A 20,259-nucleotide genomic window follows, 5' to 3' on the forward strand; every position below is an offset into this window, starting at 1 on the left:
GTTCTAGAGGGAAGGCAAAATGATAAAGCCACTTTGGAAAACAATTCAGCAGTTTTGTATAAAATGAAACATACATACCATAAAACCCAACAATCACACTACTAAATATTTATCCTAGAGAAATGGAAACTATCTATACTCATGCAAAATTTGTATAGAAATGTTCAATATAGTATTATAATTATCAAAAAAAGGTAACAACCAAAATGTCCTTTAGTAGGTGCATGGATAACTACAACGTGGTACATTCAAATCATGTAATATTACTCAGTAATAAAAAGAACTGTTGATACGGGGGATACCTGGGTGGCTTAGCAGTTTAGCGCCTGCCTTCGGCCCAGGGTGTGATCCTGGAGTCTCGGGATCGAGTCTGCATCCGGCTCCCTGCATGGAGCCTGCTTCTCTCTCTGCCTGTATCTCTGCCTCTCTCTCTCTCTCTCTCTCTCTCTCTCTCTGTCTCTCTCATGAATAAATAAAATCTTAAAAAAAAAAAAAAAGAACTGTTGATACATACAACAATGTAAATGAATCCTAAAGATATAACAAGTGAGTAAATGAAGCCAATTTTAAAATGCTATATAATGGGGATTCAGAGGAAGATGGCAGAGGAGTAGGGAACCCTAGTTTTGTCTGGTCCCTGGAATTCAGCTAGATAGCTATCAAATCATTCTGAACATCTATGAACTCAACCAGAAATCTAAGAAAAGAATTGTGTAATTCTACACCTAGAAAAGCAATCACTTTTTACAAGGCAGGAGGTACAGAGAAGTGAATCTGATGTGAGGGTATCAGAAAATGAACTGCAGGGGAAGGGAGGCTCTGTAAGCCAGCTACTGAAAAGTGATATACAAGTGGAGCACAAATCAGAACTTTTAGAAGCCCAGGAGTTGGCTTTCAGCTCAGTGTTGCCACAAAGCACAAACTGTGGGCCTGTGGGCCAGTTGAGCAACCACTCTCTGAGCAGGGGCCCGGCAAGGGGCAGAACCTAGTTGAGACCTTCCTCCTTCCCTCAGGAAGAGTGGCATGGGGTGCATGCCATAAGAGTCTGCAGTTTGGAGACTGGAAACAGCCTGTGATAAAAATGCATGGTCACAGGCTGGGTGAACACAAAGTGTGGAAGAGGACTAGGGGAGACAAAAGTGTTTGCTTTTCCCTGAGGTTGCACTAAAGAGTGGGAGCTGTGATCTTTCAGCTCCTGGAGATTGGGGTGCCACCACTTTTATTTTCATCCTCTAAAGCAGTGCAGAAAGCCTTTGAGGAACAAAAGCCACAAAGAACAATGTGGAGCAGCCTATACTCAGCCCTACCTCCTTGCAAGAGGGGTGCCATTCCACCTCAGAAAAGACACCTGATAATGAGCACAACAGGCCCCTCCCCCAGAGGATCAGCAAAAACAACCAGCTAAGACCAGGTTTACCTATCACACAGAACTGCAAAACTCCAGTGCTAGGTGGAAATAGTACATAGAATTCGTGGTTTTGTTCTAATGATTCTTTAGGCTTTCAATTTTAATACTTTCATTTAGCTTTTCAATTAATTTCTTATTTTATAAAGTCTAAATCTTTAATTTTAATTTTTACAGTTACATTCTATCCTTTTATTGTATTTATTTTTGTGTATATTTTTTTCTTTTCTCTCAATTTTGGGATGTCATTTCTTCTAAGAAATGGACCAAAATACACCCATAATCCAGCATATTGCTCTGTTCTGTTCACCTGCCAGATTACATTCTTTTTTTTTACGTCTTTTTTTAATTTTCACTGCTACAGTTCTATTCTTTCATTATATTTAATTTTATTTTTGTGTATATAGAAGTCATTTTTCTTTACAATTTTGGGATCTAGTTTCCTAACAGACCAAAATACACTCAAGATCTAGTGTGTTACTCTGTTGTGTTCAGCTGATTATATTCTTTTTTTTTTTCTTGTCGATTTCTGGTCTCTTATGATTTGTTTAGTATATAATTCTCTGGGGTCATTGTTGCTATTTTAGTATTTTGTTTTCTTCTTCAAGTATTATTCTCTAGACAGAATGACAAGACAGAAAAACTCACCACAAAAAAAGAGAACAAGAGGCAGCGCTGACTGCCAAGGGCCTAATTAGTATGGATATAACTAAGTTGACAGAACTAGAGTTCAGAATAGCAATTATAAAGATACTAGCTGGAGCTTGAAAAAAGTATAAAAAACAGCAGAGAACCTGTTTCTGGAGGAAGAAAAAAGAACTTAAATCTAATTAGGTTGACATCAAAAAGTCTATTAATGAGATGCAATCAAAAGCAAATCCTCTGGACAGACCAGATGGTTCAGTAGTTTAGCACCTGCCTTCAGCCCAGCGCATGATCCTGGAGACCCGGGATAGAGTCCCACATCGGGCTCCCTGCAAGGAGCCTGCATCTCCCTCTGCCTGTGTCTCTGCCTCTTTCTCTCTGTCTCTCATGAATAAATAAATAAAATTAAAAAAAAAAAAAAAAAAAGAATCCTCTAACTGCTAGGACAAATGAGGCAAAAGACAAATTAGTGATACAGAGGGATCCCTGGGTGGCGCAGCAGTTTGGCGCCTGCCTTTGGCCCAGGGCGCGATCCTGGAGACCCTGGATCGAATCCCACGTCGGGCTCCCGGTGCATGGAGCCTGCTTCTCCTCCCTCTGCCTGTGTCTCTGCCTCTCTCTCTCTCTCTCTCTATGTGACTATCATAAATAAAATAAAATAAAATTCTAAAAAAAAAAAAAAACAAAAAAACAAATTAGTGATACAGAAAACAAAACCACGGAAAATAAAGAAGCTGGAGGAAAAGAGATAAGCAACTACTGGATCATGAGTGGAGAATTCAAGAGATAACTGATAACATAAAATGAAACAACATTAGAATAATTTGATGCCAGAAGAAAAGAGAAAGGAGGAGGTAGAAAGTATATCTGAGCAAATTATAGCAGAGAACTTCCCTAATCTGATAAAGGAAACATAGATTCAAGTCCAGGAGGCAAAGAAAACCCCCTCAAAATCAATAAAAATAGGTCAATGCCTCACCATGTAACAATGAAGCTTGCCAATCTCAGACACAAAGAGAAAATCCTGAAAGCAGCCTAGGACAAGAGGCCCTTAACCAATAAGGGCAGATACATAAGGCTGGCAGCAGACCAATCCACAGAAATGTGGCAGGCCAGAAAGGACAGTCATGATATATTCAGAGTGCTACATGAGAAAAATATGCAGCCATATTTTTGACAGCAAGGCTGTCATTCAGAATAGGAGGTTTAAAAAAAACTTCCAGGACAAAGAGAAACTAAAGGAATTTGTGATCACTAAAGCACCAAAGGAGATCCATTAAGTGAAGAGAGAGTTCAAAAGTAACGTGGACCCACTGAGGGGGACACTTGACGGGATGAGCACTGGGTGTTTTTCTGTATGTTGGTAAATTGAACACCAATAAAATTAATTTATTTAAAAAAAAAAACGCAAAAGTAACGTGGACCAAAAAGAAACAATCAACAAAAACAGTGACTTTAGAGGTAATACAATGGCACTAAATTCCTCTTTCAATAACTACTCAGAATGTAAATGGGCTGAATGCCCAATCAAAAGACACAGGGTATCAGAATGGATTAAAAAAAATAAGACCCATCAATATCTCTCTATCAGAGACTCACTTTGGACCCAAAGACACCTCCAGATTGAAAGTGAGGAGGTGGAAAATCATTTATCAGGTTAATGGACAACAAAAGAAACTGGGGACGTAATCCTTATATTAGACAAGCAGAAGATCAACAAGGAAACAAGGGCTTGAATATTCAGAACATTTTATCCTAAAGCAAAAGAATACACATTCTCAATTGCACATGGAACTTTCTCCAGAATAGATCACACACTGGGTCACAAATCAGGTCTCAATCAGTACGTAAAGACTGAAATTATACCATGCATATTTTCAGACTACAATGCTTCAAAGCTCAATCACAAGAGGAAATCTGGAAAGAACTCAAATACGTGGAGGCCAAAGAGCATCCTACTGAAAGATAAAAGGAAATTGAAGGAGAATTTTTAAAATTCATGGAAACTAATGAAAATGAAAACGTAACTGTTCAAAACCTTTGGAATGCAGCAAAGGAGGTCCAAAGAGGAAGTACATACAAGCCTTTCTCAAGACACAAGAAAGGCATCAAATACCCAAACTAATCTTAAACCTAAAGGAGCTGGAAAACGAACAGCAAATAAAGCCTAAATCCAGCAAGAGTAGAAAACTAATAAAGATTAAAGCAGAAATCAATGAAATAGAAACCAAAAGAATAGTAGAACAGATCAACAAAACTAGGAGCTGGTCTTTGAAAGAATTAGTAAGATCAATAAACTTCTTCTCATCAGACTTATCCAAAAAAAAAAAAAAAAGATAGCATAGCAAGAGAAAAAGACCCAATATATATGTAATAATGAATGAAAGAGGAGACATTACAACCAACACTGAAGACATACAATTAGAGGAACATATTATGAGCAACTATATGTCAACAAGTAGGCAATCTGAAAGAAATGGATGCATTCCTAGAAACATATACATTGCTAAAACTGTAACAGGACTAAATAGAAAACCTGAACAGACCTATAACCAGCAAAGAAACTGAAGCAGTAATCAAAAACCGCCCAACAAACAAGAGTCCAGGACCAGACGCCCTCCCAGAGGAATTCTACTAAACATTTAAAGAATACCTATTCTTCTGAAGCTGTTTCAGAAAACAGAAATGGCGGGATCCCTGGGTGGCGCAGCGGTTTGGCGCCTGCCTTTGGCCCAGGGCGCGATCCTGGAGACTCGGGATCGAATCCCACGTCAGGCTCCCGGTGCATGGAGCCTGCTTCTCCCTCTGCCTGTGTCTCTGCCTCTCTCTCTCTCTCTCTCTATCATAAATAAATAAAAATAAAAATAAATATTTATAAAAAAAAAGAAAACAGAAATGGAAGGAAACTTCCAGACTCTTTCTACAAGGCCAGCATTACCATCACAAAACCAGACAAAGACCCCAATAAAAAGGAGAATTACAAAATCAGTATCCTTGGTGAACATGAATACAAAAACTCTCACCAAGATACTAGCCAACAGGATCCAACAGTGTATTAAAAGGATTATTCACCACGATCCAGTGAGATTATTTTTTCCTGGGCTGTAAGAGTGGTTCAACAACTGCAAATCAATCGATGTGATACACCACATTGATAAAAGACGGGAAAAGAACCATATGATCCTCTCAATAGATGCAGTAAAAGCATTTGAAAAAAATACAGCATCCTTTCATGATAAAAACTCTCTGCAGTGTAGGGATAGAGGGAACATACCTCAACATCATATATGAAAAGCCCACACTGAATATCATCCTCAACAGGGAAACACGGAGAGCTTTTCCCCTAAGGTCAGGAACACGACAGGAATGTTCACTCTCTCCGGTATTATTCAGCATAATACCAAAGTCCTAGCCACCACAATCATACAACAAAAAGAAATAAAAAGCATACAAATTGGCAAAGAAGAAGCCAAACTCTTACCCTTCACAAATGACAGGATACTCTATGTGGAAAATCCAAAAGATTCCACCCAAAAATTGCGAGAACTGATACAGGAATTCAGCAAAGTCACAGGATATAAAATCAATACACAGAAATCAGTAGCATTTCTATACACTGAGATAGAAGAGAAATTAAGGAATTGATCCCATTTGCAATTACACCAAAAACCATAAGATACCCAGGAAAAAGTCTAACCAATGAAGTAGAGGATCTGTACTCTGAAAACTATGGAACACTCAAGAAAGAAATAGAGGAAGACACAAAGAAATGGAAAAAATATTCCATGCTCATGGATTGGAAGAACAAATACTGGTAAAATATCTATGCCACCCAGAGCAATCTATACATTCAATGCAATCCCTATCAAAATACCATCAACATTTTTCAGAGAGCTGGAACAAATAACCCTAAAATTTGTATAAAACCAGAAGAGCCAAAGGAAAGTTAAAAAAGAAAATCAAACCTGGTGGCATCACAATTCTGGACTTCAAGTTCTATTGCATAGCTGTAATCGTGAAGACAGTATGGTACTGGCACAAAAACAAACACACAGATCAATGTAACAGCATAGAGAACCCAGAAATGGACTCTATGGTCAACTCATTTTCAACAAAGCAGGAAAGAATATCCAATGAAAAAAACCTCTTCAACAAATAGTGTTGGGAAAACTGGACAGCTACAGGAAGGAGAATGAAACTGGACCACTGTCTTACATCTCACTCAAAAATAAACTCGAAATGGATGAAAGACTTAAATGTGAGACAGAAATTCATCAAAATCCTAGGGGAGAACATAGGCAGCAACTTCTGTGACCTTGGCCACAGCAACTTCTTGCTAGAATGACTCCAAAAGCAAGGGAAACAAAAGCAAAATGAACTATTGTGATTTTAGGATAAAAAGCTTTTACACAGTAAAGGAAACAGTCAACAAAACCAAGACTACCTACAGAATGGGAGAAGATATTTCCAAATGTCTTATCAGATAAAGGGCTAGTATCCCACTGTTGGTGGGAATACAAACTGGTGCGGCCTCTTTGGAAAATAATATGGAGGATCCTCAAAAAGTTGAAAATAGAGCTACCCATGAATCCAGCAATTGCACTACTAAGTATTTACCTCAAAGATACAAATGTAGTGATCGAAGGGGCACCTGTACCTCAATGTTTAGAGGGGCAATGTTCACAATAGCAAAACTCTGGAAAGAGCACAGATGTCCATCCACAGATGAATGGATAAAGAATATAGGTGATATACATATATGGATATATATATCTACATATATATATATGGAATATTACTCAGCCATCAAAAAATGAACCTTGCCATTTGCAACAGCATGGATGGAACTAGAGAATATTATGCTAAGCAAAATAAGTGAATCAGAGAAGGACAATTATAACATGATTTCACTCATATGTAGAATTTAAGAAATAAAACAGAGGATCCTAGGGGAAGAGAGGGAAAATAAAAGACAACAAAATCAGAGGAGACAAACTATAAGAGACTCTTAGTCATAGGAAACAAACTAAGGGTTCCTGGAGCGGGGGAAGGTTTGGGGGTTGGGGTGGGGGGATAGAGTAACTGGGTGATGGATATTAAGAAGGATAGGGGATGTAGTGAACCCTGGGTCTTACAGAAGACTGATGAATCACTGCACTCTACCTCTGAAACTAAAAATACACTATATGTTAATTAGTTGAATTTAAATTTTAAAAAATAAAATAAAATTTGAAAAAATGTAAAAATTAAATAAAATGTTATATAGTGTATAATTCCATTTATATGACAGCTCTCAAAATGGCAAAACCACAGTGATGGGCAACCACAGATGAGCAGAACGTGGCCTTGGGCCATTAAGACTTGAGGAAATGTATCAAGAGTGAGAGGACAACAAATTTGCATCTGCAACAAATAATCCTCTATCTTGACTAGAGAAACTAAACACAAATTTAAACAAATCTGATTTATTTAGCCCCTTATACAAGCATCACTAAGCACACCTCAAGTTTTATTCTCAGGAGCATAAATGAGAACATTCACAACAGCAAAGGCAGGATGATGTCACTAGAGGCTAAGAAAACAACAGAGAAGAATAATTAAAAACAATTAAATAATAAGAAAAATTAACATGACCAATTCAGAGACATCATCACATTAGTTTCAGTATTTTTTTATGGAGTTTTACAGAGAGATAATAAACAGAACACAAACTGCACAAACAAATCACAAATCATGGAAAACTGGGGAGATGGGGAAAGTGGGGGAGTTGACCTTCCTAAGAACCCAAAGCAACCTACCCGGAGGACTGAAGGGGGGAAGAGTTCCGCTACCTGGTCCCTGAGAAAAGGAACTAGGACTAGATGACCTCAGGACTTTCAGACAGTCCTGTCCAGTCACAGTGAGGAAGTTTTTACAACAAAGTGATTTCCATTCAAATCACTATCTGTAGGACCTACAGACGGAGTGCCAAGGTGTGAAGGTTTCAGGCACAGGGCAGCAGCAGCCCAGAGGTAGGAGGCACCTCTTCAGTGTGGCTCCCTAGGGCAGGTAGCAAGACACAGCGGGAGGGGCATACCTGCAACAGCCCTGGGCCACCATCAGGAAGACCAGCATTTCAATGCTCAAGGAGGTTCACTTGTATTTTGTTTTTACCTTAATCATTACCTTTAAGAAAACTTGTTCACTATCATATGCTTTTCAAAAATAGATTGTAGGAGAAAACTATGTGTAACTAAGCATTAGTCAGTGTTTTCCACAGAAAGAGAGCCAAAAGAATGTGTAGGGAGAGGGACAGAAAGGGACAGTTGGAAAGAGAAGACATTTATTTTAAGGTATTGGCTCCTACAATTATAGAAGTGCAAATCCAAAATCTGCAAGGCAGACTGGCAGGCTCAAGACCCAGGAAACAGTTATGTTACAATTTGAATCCAAAGGCCATTTGGAGGCAGAACTCTTTCTTGTTGGAAGAGGTCAGTCTCTTTTCTATTCAGGCTCTTCAACTGATTAGAGTAAGCCCATGCATATTAGGGAGAGTAATCTGCTTTACTCAAAGTCCATGGATTTAAATGTGAATTGCATCTAAAAAACACCTTCACAGAAATATCCAGATTAATATTTGACCAAGGATCTGGGCACCAGCTATGGCCTAGCAAAGCTGATATAGAACTATTACACTAAGGGTCCCAATTAATCAAACATTAGCTAAAAAGGGATACTGTATATGTTTTTGTATGACACCAAAGTTTTTTCTATTTATTAAGAAGTACAATTTTAAGAGATTTTAGCTATGAAAACTTTCTAATAGAACACAAAGAAGTGGCCATTCAAATTTCCCTTGGAGTCCTATTGCATTATAAAGATACAGTGCAATATCTATTAGGCCTAGCTCATTATTAGTAACATAATACACATAACATGGTAGTCTTACAAAGAATTTACAGGTTTTAGCAGATTAAACACAAAGATGCCTATATTCATTTGACAGGAAAATTTAATTCTCAAGTAAAAGAGAAAAAAATGATCCATCAAATCAATGGGATTTTAAAAGACAGAGAAATAAAATTAAGGAAAAATACTCAGTAGGTTAGGTAAAGTAAAAAAAGCTTAAAGCATCTACCTGAATGACACATAAAAGGACAGTGTCCCATCTTCCTCCAGGGAACTGGTACACCTCTAGTAGGCCTGAAGCTAAGAGTACACACTAACTCACAACACACACAAATTACTTATCGGATCCCTCCTGGGTGCCAGTACTCTACTCTGTGCTGAGGTACGGTACCATGGTGAAATAAAAAGCCTGTCCTCACAGATCACGGTTATTACAGAGGTACAGGCAGGGTGTGAAACATTAATGTCAAGGTATAGCAGGGTGAGGGGATGTGACTATGGCACAGGGCCTTGGCACCTGATCTCAGACACCTTCCCTAGAAGCTTCTTGAATCATCCTATTCTGTTTTCTTCATATCTGTCTTCTTTCTGCTGCCACTTTGTTTTCTACTGGTTGTCCCACTTAAAATGTAAGCTCCAGGAAGTAGGAGCCATACCCGGCTCATTCGCCACCACACCCTAGCACCTACAAGAACCCTCACTCACAGAGGAGGACCCCAACGAGTTGGATGAGTCTGTGAATCAATGAGCAAATGAATGAATAATCCACATGTTGCACAATTCACCACGTCTTCTAGGAGGAGAGTGTTTTTCAAAGAAGTTCCAAAGACTATGGTGTGGAAAAGGATCTGAATGGCTGATGTGGAAAACAAAAAGGAAGTTACAATTCCACAGCACTGCTCAGGATGATGCATGGCCCCAAGCAGCCCACCCATAGTTCACAGGGTCACTACAGTCTGGGTTGTGCTTCTCTCCCACTCACTAATCTCTCCTCAACTCAATGCAGATGGGCTCAGGAAGAGTAAATCTACAGTTTCCAAAGAAAGATAAACTAAAGTCAAGCCAAAGACTGAGGGTTAGACTCTATGATACGTTTGTACATTTCTCCTAAATTCTAGTATACTTCTTATCCTGGAAGACTTTAATTTTTACCTATAATGAAGTGTATGTTTCATATATGTACTTATATGTCTATATATCCTCTCTGGAAATATTCTAAAACTAGTAATAATACCACTAAGAAGGAAAAAAAAAGTTCAGGTGTCTGGAGAAATGGATTGGGAAGGAATTCATTCTTTACTGAAAACTCCGTCTAAGCTTTTGAATGCTATATTCTGGGCATCAGTGTAAACATTTCTAATAAGATAAAAATGTTTAAAAGGTCTAACACTGAATTTAAAAATAAATATGTGGGGGATCCCTGGGTGGATCAGCGGTTTAGCATCTGCCATCCGCCTAGGGCGTGATCCTGGAGTCCCAGGATCAAGTCCCACGTCAGGCTCCTGCATGAAGCCTGGCTTCTCCCTCTGCCGGTGTCTCTGCCCCTCTCTCTCTCTCTCTTTCTCTCTCTTTCTCTCTCTCTCTCTCTCTCTCTGTCTCTCATGAATAAATATATAAAATCATAAATAAATAAATAAATATTTAAATTCATTCTTGCTATACCCCCTCTAATCAAAAACAGGAGTTTCAGTCTCTTAGGCAGGCATGTCCTTCACAAGCTACTTATTTAACATGGGAACATGGACATCATTTATCCTAGGTACTCAGCTCGGAGATTCAGAGACAAGAGAACTCATAAAGAAAGAGGACATCGACACTCCTGCCTGCACTTAAACACCACTAGGAGAAGCACAAACTATTAAGTAGCATAGACTGGGTGCCAGGTATTATTCTCTGTACACCATAAATCAACTTAATAATCAACTTCAGGGATCCCTGGGTGGCGCAGCGGTTTAACACCTGCCTTTGGCCCAGGGCGCGATCCTGGAGACCCGGGATCGAGTCCCACGTCAGGCTCCCGGTGCATGGAGCCTGCTTCTCCCTCTCTCTCTGTGTGACTATCATAAATAAATTAAAAAATAATAATAATAATAATAAACTTCAACCGCATAAATCAGGTGTGTGTTTCACCAGTCCCAAGATGTACCTTTTGCAAAGTTCAGCATGCCAAGTGGGATACATCAGATGCATGCATGAGCAGTGAATTTTCTCCTGTGATACATAACAGCACATCTTACTACTGAGGCATCTTAAGTTTGTTGAAATGTATTTCTTACCATCCAGATAGTGCACAGTGCACATATCTCACACAGAGCCCTGGGCAAGTAAAGGCAGCATCACCCCACTAGAGGTCCCAGGGTCTGTGTACCTCATAGCCAACTGCAAGGCCAGACAACAATATGCTGACCAGATTTGTTTTGGGTGAATGAGACTATGGTGGAACTTTGGATGATTAAAAATATTTCAGACTCGGGATGCCTGGGTAGCTCAGTGGTTTAGTGCCCGCCTTCAGCCCAGGGCGTGATCCTGGAGACCTGGGATCAAGTCCCACGTCAGGCTTCCTGCGTGGAGCCTGCTTCCCCCTCTGCATATATACACACACACACAAACTCAATGGAATATTATCTCAGCTGTAAAAAAGAAAATCCTGCCATTTACAACAATGGATGATTAGAACATTATGCTAAGTGAAGTAAGTCCCAGAAAGGCAAGTACTGTATGATCCACGTATATGTGGAATCTAGAAAAGGGGACCTCATTGGGAAGAGATGGGTGGTAGCCAGGGGCTGCAGGAGAGAAATGGGGAGATGTCAGTCAAAGGGTACAAACTTGGAGTTACAATAAGAATTAGTTCTGGGAAGCTAATGCATACCATGACAATGGTTAACAGTAGAGTTTGGGCAGCCTGGGTGGCTCAGCGGTTTAGTACCGCCTTCAGTCCAGGGTGTGATCTTGGAGACCCCAGATCAAGTCCCACGTCAGGCGGCCTGCATGCAACCTGCTTCTCCCTCTGCCTGTGTCTCTGCCTCTCTCTCTGTCTCTCATGAATAAATAAATAATATCTTAAAAAAAAAAAAAACAGTAGAGTCTTGTATACTTGAAACTGGCCAAGAGAGTAAATCTTAAATGTCTTCACCACACACAAAAAAACAGTAATTATGTGAAACGATCAAGGTATTAAGCAACCTTACTGGGTTGCTTTTTACAATATATTTTTTACATTTTAATGTAAAATACATATACAATATATACAATATATTTTTTACATTTTACAATATATGTGGGCATTGAAATCATCACACTATAATTTGATGATTTAAACTTACACAATTTTAATATATCAATTATATTTCAATAAAGCTAAGGAAAAGAAAAAATTGCTTAGAAAAAAAATCACTTAGAAACTGCTAAATTAGAAGCATGTTTACACATAGAATTCAAAATCACGTAATGCAAGTGAATTCCTGCAGAAATCAGACTGACTGAATAATTCTACTTAAAAATAGCTCTAACTCCATTCCCTGATGTGCTATCAAAATGGCATAAAACAGAGCATACATGTTTCATCAACCCTGGGCTTGTTTTCTCAGGGAGGGCCTAGTTAATCTGACTTTTCTAAACTTCCTACATGAGTTTTACTTATTAGATAATCTGACATGACTTCCACATGCTTAAAATTGTGAAAATATACGATTATAGGCTCACTCTAACTGAATTATAAAATTCTGACTTTTTTATAACAAAAATTATATTGTTCTGTAGTATATGAGCTTAACAATATTCAAGTCTTTCATTAACTTAGAGACACATCACAATATTAAACTGATTTAATCAATAGCTAATCTGTGAACCCCTGAACAAATGCTAAGAGAGAATTCTAAGTCAGCAGCCACCAGGTTAATAAATACAAGCACATATACTTTTCTCTCAGATTGCTACTTCAATAGCAAAAACAACTCTGCAATTTTTTTTTTTTTTTTTAAGAATTACTTATTTGAGAGAGAGCAAAGATAGAGAGCACATGAGTAGGGATGGAGCAGAGGGACAGAGAATCCTCAAGCACACTCCCCACCCAGCACTGAGCCCAATGCGGGGCTCACTCCCAGAACCCTGAGATCATGATCTAAGTTGAAATCAAGAGTCAACCACTTAACCAACTGAATTACCCAGGCACCCTCAACTTTGCAACTCTTAATAAGCATGTTCTTTTTGCTCATTAGACATGCAAAATGGGGTCTTATAATGCAGACTCCAGAGCTCTGCTCAAATGCTCTAACACCTACTTCCCACTTTTTTATGTATGGTATAATAAAAATATATATTTGGTCTCAGAGCTCCTAAAAGTCTTAGAATTTACTGATAGGCATGTCTCCTGTTATTCTTAAAAAACCCCTTTCCAGCCTACCAGAGTTTATACTAATGAGCTGACTCAGGGAAGGACCTCTAGATGGTCTCAGTGTAGCCTGGTCACTGAAAGGACCAGTGATTACAGAGTAAGAGCTACTAGTCCCATCTCCTGACCTCCAAGAAGGGAGGCAGCTTGGAAATTAAATTACAGAAACTCTGAAACTATAAGACTGAGGAGGTTCCAGGTTGTGGACACTCTGTTGCACTGGGAGGGTAGAGGCACCAAAAGAGGACAAAGAAGCTCCAAGCCCCTTCCTCCATTCCTTGCTCTATGCATCTTTTCCAGTTGCCTATTCCTGAGTTGTATCTTTTTTATTAACCTAATAAACATAAGTAAAGTGTTTTTCTGCATTCTGCAAGTGGTTCTAGACAATTATTGAACAAGGGAGTCATGGAACCCCTGAAATTGTAGTTACCCAGGCAAAAGTGTGAGAAGTCTGGGTATCACATTTGCAGCTGGCATCTAAAAAGAAGGCAGTCTTGTAGGACTAAGACGTAAATTCGTAAGTCCCGCACTAATTCTAATAATTATTAGAATTGAACTGAATTGCTAGACACCCAATTGGTGTAAGAGATTTACAGAACTGGTATGGAAAAACATGTATTTGATGTCTGAAAAAAACAGACTACCTGAACTAGAAATTACTTAATTTGGATAAAAGTTTTAAGTAATACATGGATGATTGCTATTAAAGCAGAAAAAAATGTGGCAAAGAAATAAATATAAATATATATACAAGATCATGAATGCTTCTATCAAGGGAAAAAGATAGCATTTTTTATCTTAAAGAAAAATGTCTAGTTACACCAGAACATGAAAGAAGATGGTAAGGAGCAAGTGAGCAGATAGAATAAAATGTAAAGAATAAAATAAGATTCCAGGGAAAGTGAACTTTATCTGCCTTGGTTTACAAAACCTTCAAAAATGTGTCGGATTTCACAAAGTTGTTCAAAAAAACAAAGTGTAAGCCCTTTCCTACCGGACTGAGCTTCCTCTCTGTAACCATTTTTCCATGCCAGCCTGGAAAAGTCACAGAACAGCTACTCTCTCTCAAGCCCAGGTCAGCCTCCTCTGGAGGCTGTTTGATACCTTCTTCCCAGAATCAGACCCTAAATTCCGAACTAAAAAATCACCACGGTGTTTTTTTTACATCCAAATGGTCTTTGGCACTTTCCAATCACCAGAATAATAAACATGGGTTCCCACATAACAGAATTCATGATGAAATGCTCACAAGCAGGAGGAAGGCTGAACATAAAATTATGCCTCTAGAGCTGGGATGTTCCTTATTTCATTAAAGTTTCCCTATGCTCCAGGTCCATAATATGGGAAGAGCTAGCAAATCAGAAAGAGAAAATTAAGGTGCCTAGATTAATTTCATACATGTAAAATGTTATGTAAACAAACACTCTGCAGTTTCCAGGTCCCAAGAGATACGTCTATGCCTCCCTGCCCTTGTGAGTTAACCCCCAGGGTGGACAATAACCAAATCCTCATGCACAGCTATGAAGCCCACTCTGCCAAGAATTTTAGTCCTGTCCATTCTGATACTAAGTATAACTAATTAACCAAAGCTTTATGTCTTATCTGCTTCCTTCTAAAGTTGAAGGCCAAAAATGGGTCTTCAACAAACATGAACAAACTCGAACAAACACAGAGCCTCAGTGGAATTGCCAGTCCTGTAAGGAACAGACTCCAGCAGAAGCTGACATCACCCCTTCCAATAGACACCAGGCTGTCTCCCAGAAGTGAGTTAAGCCTTCCAGCAAGGACTCAAGATCCAAAACAAGAATTAATTATGGAGGACAGAATAAATTTATGAGGGAAATCTAATTATGGTCATTTGCTTTGGAATATGGTTGGGTTGTTTTTTTTTTAAATATTATTTCCTAAGCCACTCATGAGGAGGCTTTTTTTCCATTCCTCTATGTCTCTAACTCCCGATGCAACAGACTGTGCCTATTCAAACATGAGACAGTCTTTGAAAAGCAAGTGTCATCAGCAGGACTTGGAAATGTTTTAGAAATGTAAATTCCCAGGCCTCATCACAACTCTAAGGAATCAGAGACTCAAGAAGTAGGGCCACCCATAGGTGTCTAACCAAGCCCTCCAGGTGATTTTAAAGAGCAACAAAGGTTGAGAACCCTCAGCTAAGGAATCAGGATCTAATTCTTTGAGTTCCTGCTGCAGGAGGACAGAGTCTTGATTAATTTTCCTAACATTCATGGCCCTCTTGAAGTGGCTTTTCATTGTATTCTTATCCTAGGGTATCCTGGGAACAGGGTATATTACCTGGAGAGTGTGTCCACTGCATCCTCAGACATACTTCCCAAAATTTAGATGCAATAGGGCACGTAAAAGAGTACATTTTGGGCAGCCCGGGCAGCTCAGCGGTTTAGCGCCGCCTTCAGCCCAGGTCATAGTCCTGGAGATCGGGATCGAGTCCCACATCGGGCTCCCTGCATGGAGCCTGCTTCTCCCTCTGCCTGTGTCTCTACCTCTGTGTGTGTGTGTGTGTGTGTGTGTGTGTGTGTGTGTGTGTGTGTCTCATGAATAAATAAATGGAATTTTAAAAAAAAAATTTTTGGAAAAAAAAAGAGTACATTTCACTCCAGTCTGGCACAACCCATTTCTGCTGCTTCCTGCTCACTGCTCACTGTTCTCTGTTATCACTGCACACCTACAGCCAGTTCTGCTTTTCACAGTCCTCCACCTAGAGGTCAGTGCCCACTTCTCTTATATGACCCCAAAAACCACCATTGCTGGAGCCCAGACCAAATCTCCATAACTGTTGCTCAAATTTCAACTAACACTCCACACCTAAAATGCTCCCAACCCCACATGTGGGTAACATCACAGGGTCTTTGTCCTCTGTTACATACCTTGGTATATGGATGATTTTTTGCCCAAATAATCATGAGTTGTTGTGGGAGAAAGCCCACATTTAACGCTATAAAAAAGAAAAGCTATAAAACCGGCAGGAATGCTGCCCATCAGCACAGGATATAATGGAAACATTCATGTTCAAAAAAAAACTTATCTCTGAACTCTTAAAATTAAAACACATAGAGTCCTGGGCGCCTGGGTGGCTCAGTGGTTGAAGCATCTGCCTTTGGCCCAGGATGTAATCCTGGGGACCTGGAATCCAGTCCCACATAGGGTTCCCTGTAGGGAGCCTGCTTCTCTCTCTGCCTACGTCTCAGCCTCTCTCTCTTTATTTTTTAAGACAGATAAATAAAATCTTTTTAAAAATTTTTTTAAATAAAACAGAGTCCTGACTAGACACCACACATACCACACATACAAAAACCTCAAAACAATTACCACACTTATTTACAATATAAAGTCATAATCTCCATGGAACCACAAAAAGTTGATCCTGATGTCAATAAGTTACATTTGTAGTATAATAGAAATTAGCAGTGAAAATTCCTCAAGAGGCCTGGCTTCAATTTCCAGCTATACCTCTGTTATTTGTGCAAACTGTGGCTTCTGTTTCTTGGTAGAGTAAGGAGTAAAGGAAATAATGAGAAAATATCTTCAAGAAAAGATGTAACAGCTACACAAAGCACTGGGTAATATTAGTTCTACTATCTGCATAGACTGAAAAGGTTTATAATAAATGATCAGCTCATGCTTAAATTCTTCATGCAAGGCCAGCCTTAGACAAAAATAAGCTTAGCATAACTTTAGTAGCCTCTTTAACTTTTCTTTTTTTATATTTTATATTCTCTCCCGTACTTTCGCACAAAATAATAAATACAAACCTTAAATGGGGTGCTAATAAGAAGCGTTCACCTAAAAAAATGTTAAGACTATAATCCAGTCTTTTTTGAGGGGCAGGCCCCCCAAAATAAACACAAAACCATACTACCTGGGAGGCAGCTTTCTTTCCTCATCCAGTAGGGCCAGTAAATTCTAGATGTGATTACCAAAGAAAGAAAGCTTAGCTCCCGTGAAGCAGAAATTATTAGAAGTCACTATTTCCCAGAAATAAACCACTAAAGGATTTTACTGACAATAATAAAAACTCATCCTAAGATGGCTGCTTGTGGAAGAAAGAAACTGATCCTTTTCCCAAAGAAAGTAATCTTTAAAGATGCAGCAAAGAAAACTGTATCTAAGGAACTACTACTCTAATCTGTACATTCCTCACAATCAGCTACAATATCACCACCATACAATGTACATAGCCTTCTAAATGGAATTTGGTATATATAAACCTATCTGTGAAAAATATTTTCTAACAATAAAAAGCACATAACATGCCAAACCAAAAATAGAAACCTACTGAATACCCAAGACCCCAAAAAACTATTCAGTTGGGACTTACATAAAAAAAATTAGGCTTTGCTTTCTAACCACATGATTTTCAAAGAGAAAGAAAAAAATATTCATCAAATATAATAAGAAATGTAAATAGTTTTTCTCAGAGTATCTTTCACAACTAGTGTTTGATGAAAAACATTTTGGGAAATGTTTAATTCATTAACAAATACTAGAGGGCTGTGAAGAAGTGATGGAAAACTTTTTATTTTTACTTCTTCTCTTTAAAGATATTATTTATTTGTTCATGAGAGACAGAGAAAGAGAGGCAGACACACAGGCAGAAGGAGAAGTAGGCTCCCTGAAGGGACTCCAGGATCATGCTCTGAGCTGAAGGCAAACACTCAACCACTGAGCCACGGGTATCCCTGGAAAACTTTTTAAACATACATAATGAACCACTGAAACTACTAAAACATCACTGAGTGAAAAAAGCCAGACACAAAGGAAAACACTACTACATGATTCCATTTACATGAATCCTAGAACAGGCAAAACTAATCAACAGTAAAGAAAGATCAGACCAGTGGTTGACTCTGCAAAGTGGAGTCAAGGATGGGCCAGGAAGGCAGCCAAGGGAACTTTCTGAGTGAGATATAATATTTAGGTTACACAGTTACATTTGTCAAAACTCATGCAACAGTTAAATTTAAAATATATGCATTTCACTATGCATACAGTTTACTTAAAGACAAAAAACTAAACTGAACTCAATCAAATAATATGCATGAAGTATCTAGGGGAGCTGGGGTAAGATGCACCAATGGACAGAAGAATGGAGATCCAGGGATCCCTGAAATAAACAAGCGAAAAAAAAACACTTATGATAGATCTGTGGGGTGGGTTTGCAGCTGCTCACTATGTAGATAGTTCAGTTGTTCTGGGTGTATGGAAATTTTAACAATGAAATTATCAGGGAAAAAAAGAAAACTATTACATGCTATACCCAAAAAAATATACTAATGTTTTCCAGTGTATTTTCAAATGGACACTATCTCAATTCATTCTACAAAGAGAAAAATAACTACTTTTAAAGTACTATTTTTATCCACCTTCATGACTTTCAAATAGTGGGACTAACAAATTTTGGCAGATCTCAAGAGGGGACTTTCAGATTCTACAGGTCTGGTGGAGGGGTACAGACATCCATTTCTTTTTAAAGCCTCAACAGTTTCTGACTCATGGCCAAAGTCAAGAACAACTGAATGACAGTCTTGTTGACTTTTCATAACAATAGGCCTAAACAAGAGTATTTGCTGGTATTTCCCTATGAAAAATACAAGATTAAATCAAATAAGGGGCCAAGTCCAATCCATGGGTGAAAGACTTCCAAAAAGTGTTTTATATGTTGCCATAGGAGAGCCAGGAAAAATTTCAGAAATCATTGTTTCCACTCAATCTTATAATAATCATTATTTACAGTTAGCTGAAGCAAGATATATTACAAAACTTAAAAAGAAATATTAACTGAGAAGGACACCACAGCAAGGTAGCTTTGCAATGAAAAGACCTTCATTTACAAAGAGCAATGAAATCCAGGTAGTTCATAATGTTTACTGTAATGCAGACAACAATCTCCAGTGAAAACAAAATTTCAAGAGTTATATTTAGACACTCCTATTCCTATTGCACATTACAAAATTTCTATAAAATACAACTTATAAAGATCTTTACAAAATGAGAACTACTAGTAAAAGGTCCTTACCTTTTCTAGGAGGAAGCTCTCCATTCTGGTTTAATTCTGTCCCCATATATATAATTTCTCCATCTTTAACCATTTCATTCCACAAGCCACAGAGCCCATCTCTTGTGAATGCAAGCTAGTAATGATAAATAACATTAACTTACAGAATGATCATACAATGCAATTCTTAAAGAATGATTATGATTTTTAAAAAATCTCATTTCCTTTCATATATTCAATCATCATTTAATGAAAATCATCCCAAAAAATAGTTAAATGAAAAAGGCACAGCGCATAATAGTATATAAATGATGCTAACTTCTACATAAGATACGAGAAAAAAGAAACACATATGTGCTCTAGAAAGATAAACCAAAAACAAATAATAATGATTACTAATGATAAGACAACTGTGACAGGGCTACACAGCAGTAGAGATTTATGAAAGCAAGATTTTGAGTAAACTATATTTTTACTTCTGAAACACATAAATGATTTTCATCTTCAAAAATTAAAATTAAATCATAAAAAAGCAAAATCTACAACTGGTAACAAGCAAATTAATTTATGTTTATCACAAAGAAAAGTATTTCAGGAGCCTTTCAATTACACATCTTTAGTCAAATATACTTTATGGGGAAAAAAAAAATCTTAAACTTTACTCATTGGTCTTATTGATAATTGTAGTATTAACATTAAAATCTTAAAACTAGGGGTATCCCTGGGTGGCTCAGCGGTTTAGCGCCTGCCTATGGCCCAGGGTGTGATCCTGCAGTCCTGGGATCGAGTCCCACATCAGGCTCCCTGCATGAAGCCTGCTTCTCCCTCTGCCTGTATTGTATTGTATCTCTGCCTCTCTCTCTGTGTGTGTGTATCTCTCATGAATAAATAAATAAAATCTTT

General features: G+C 38.3%; 1 protein-coding gene across 6 annotated transcripts in view; it reads right to left on the reverse strand.

The window, feature by feature from the left end:
* The window catches only part of HERC2 (HECT and RLD domain containing E3 ubiquitin protein ligase 2), a 243,873-nt gene that overhangs the window by 213,166 nt on the left and 10,448 nt on the right, over nucleotides 1-20,259 (reverse strand). For all 6 annotated transcript variants that reach the window (XM_041751247.1, XM_041751245.1, XM_041751249.1 and 3 more), the window contains one exon: nucleotides 19,378-19,492. In XM_041751247.1, coding sequence (XP_041607181.1) covers nucleotides 19,378-19,492 — 115 coding nt within the window. The remainder of the gene's footprint in view (nucleotides 1-19,377; nucleotides 19,493-20,259) is intronic.

This window comes from Vulpes lagopus, chromosome 4 (assembly GCF_018345385.1).
Source record: "Vulpes lagopus strain Blue_001 chromosome 4, ASM1834538v1, whole genome shotgun sequence".
Taxonomy (NCBI): domain Eukaryota; kingdom Metazoa; phylum Chordata; class Mammalia; order Carnivora; family Canidae; genus Vulpes; species Vulpes lagopus.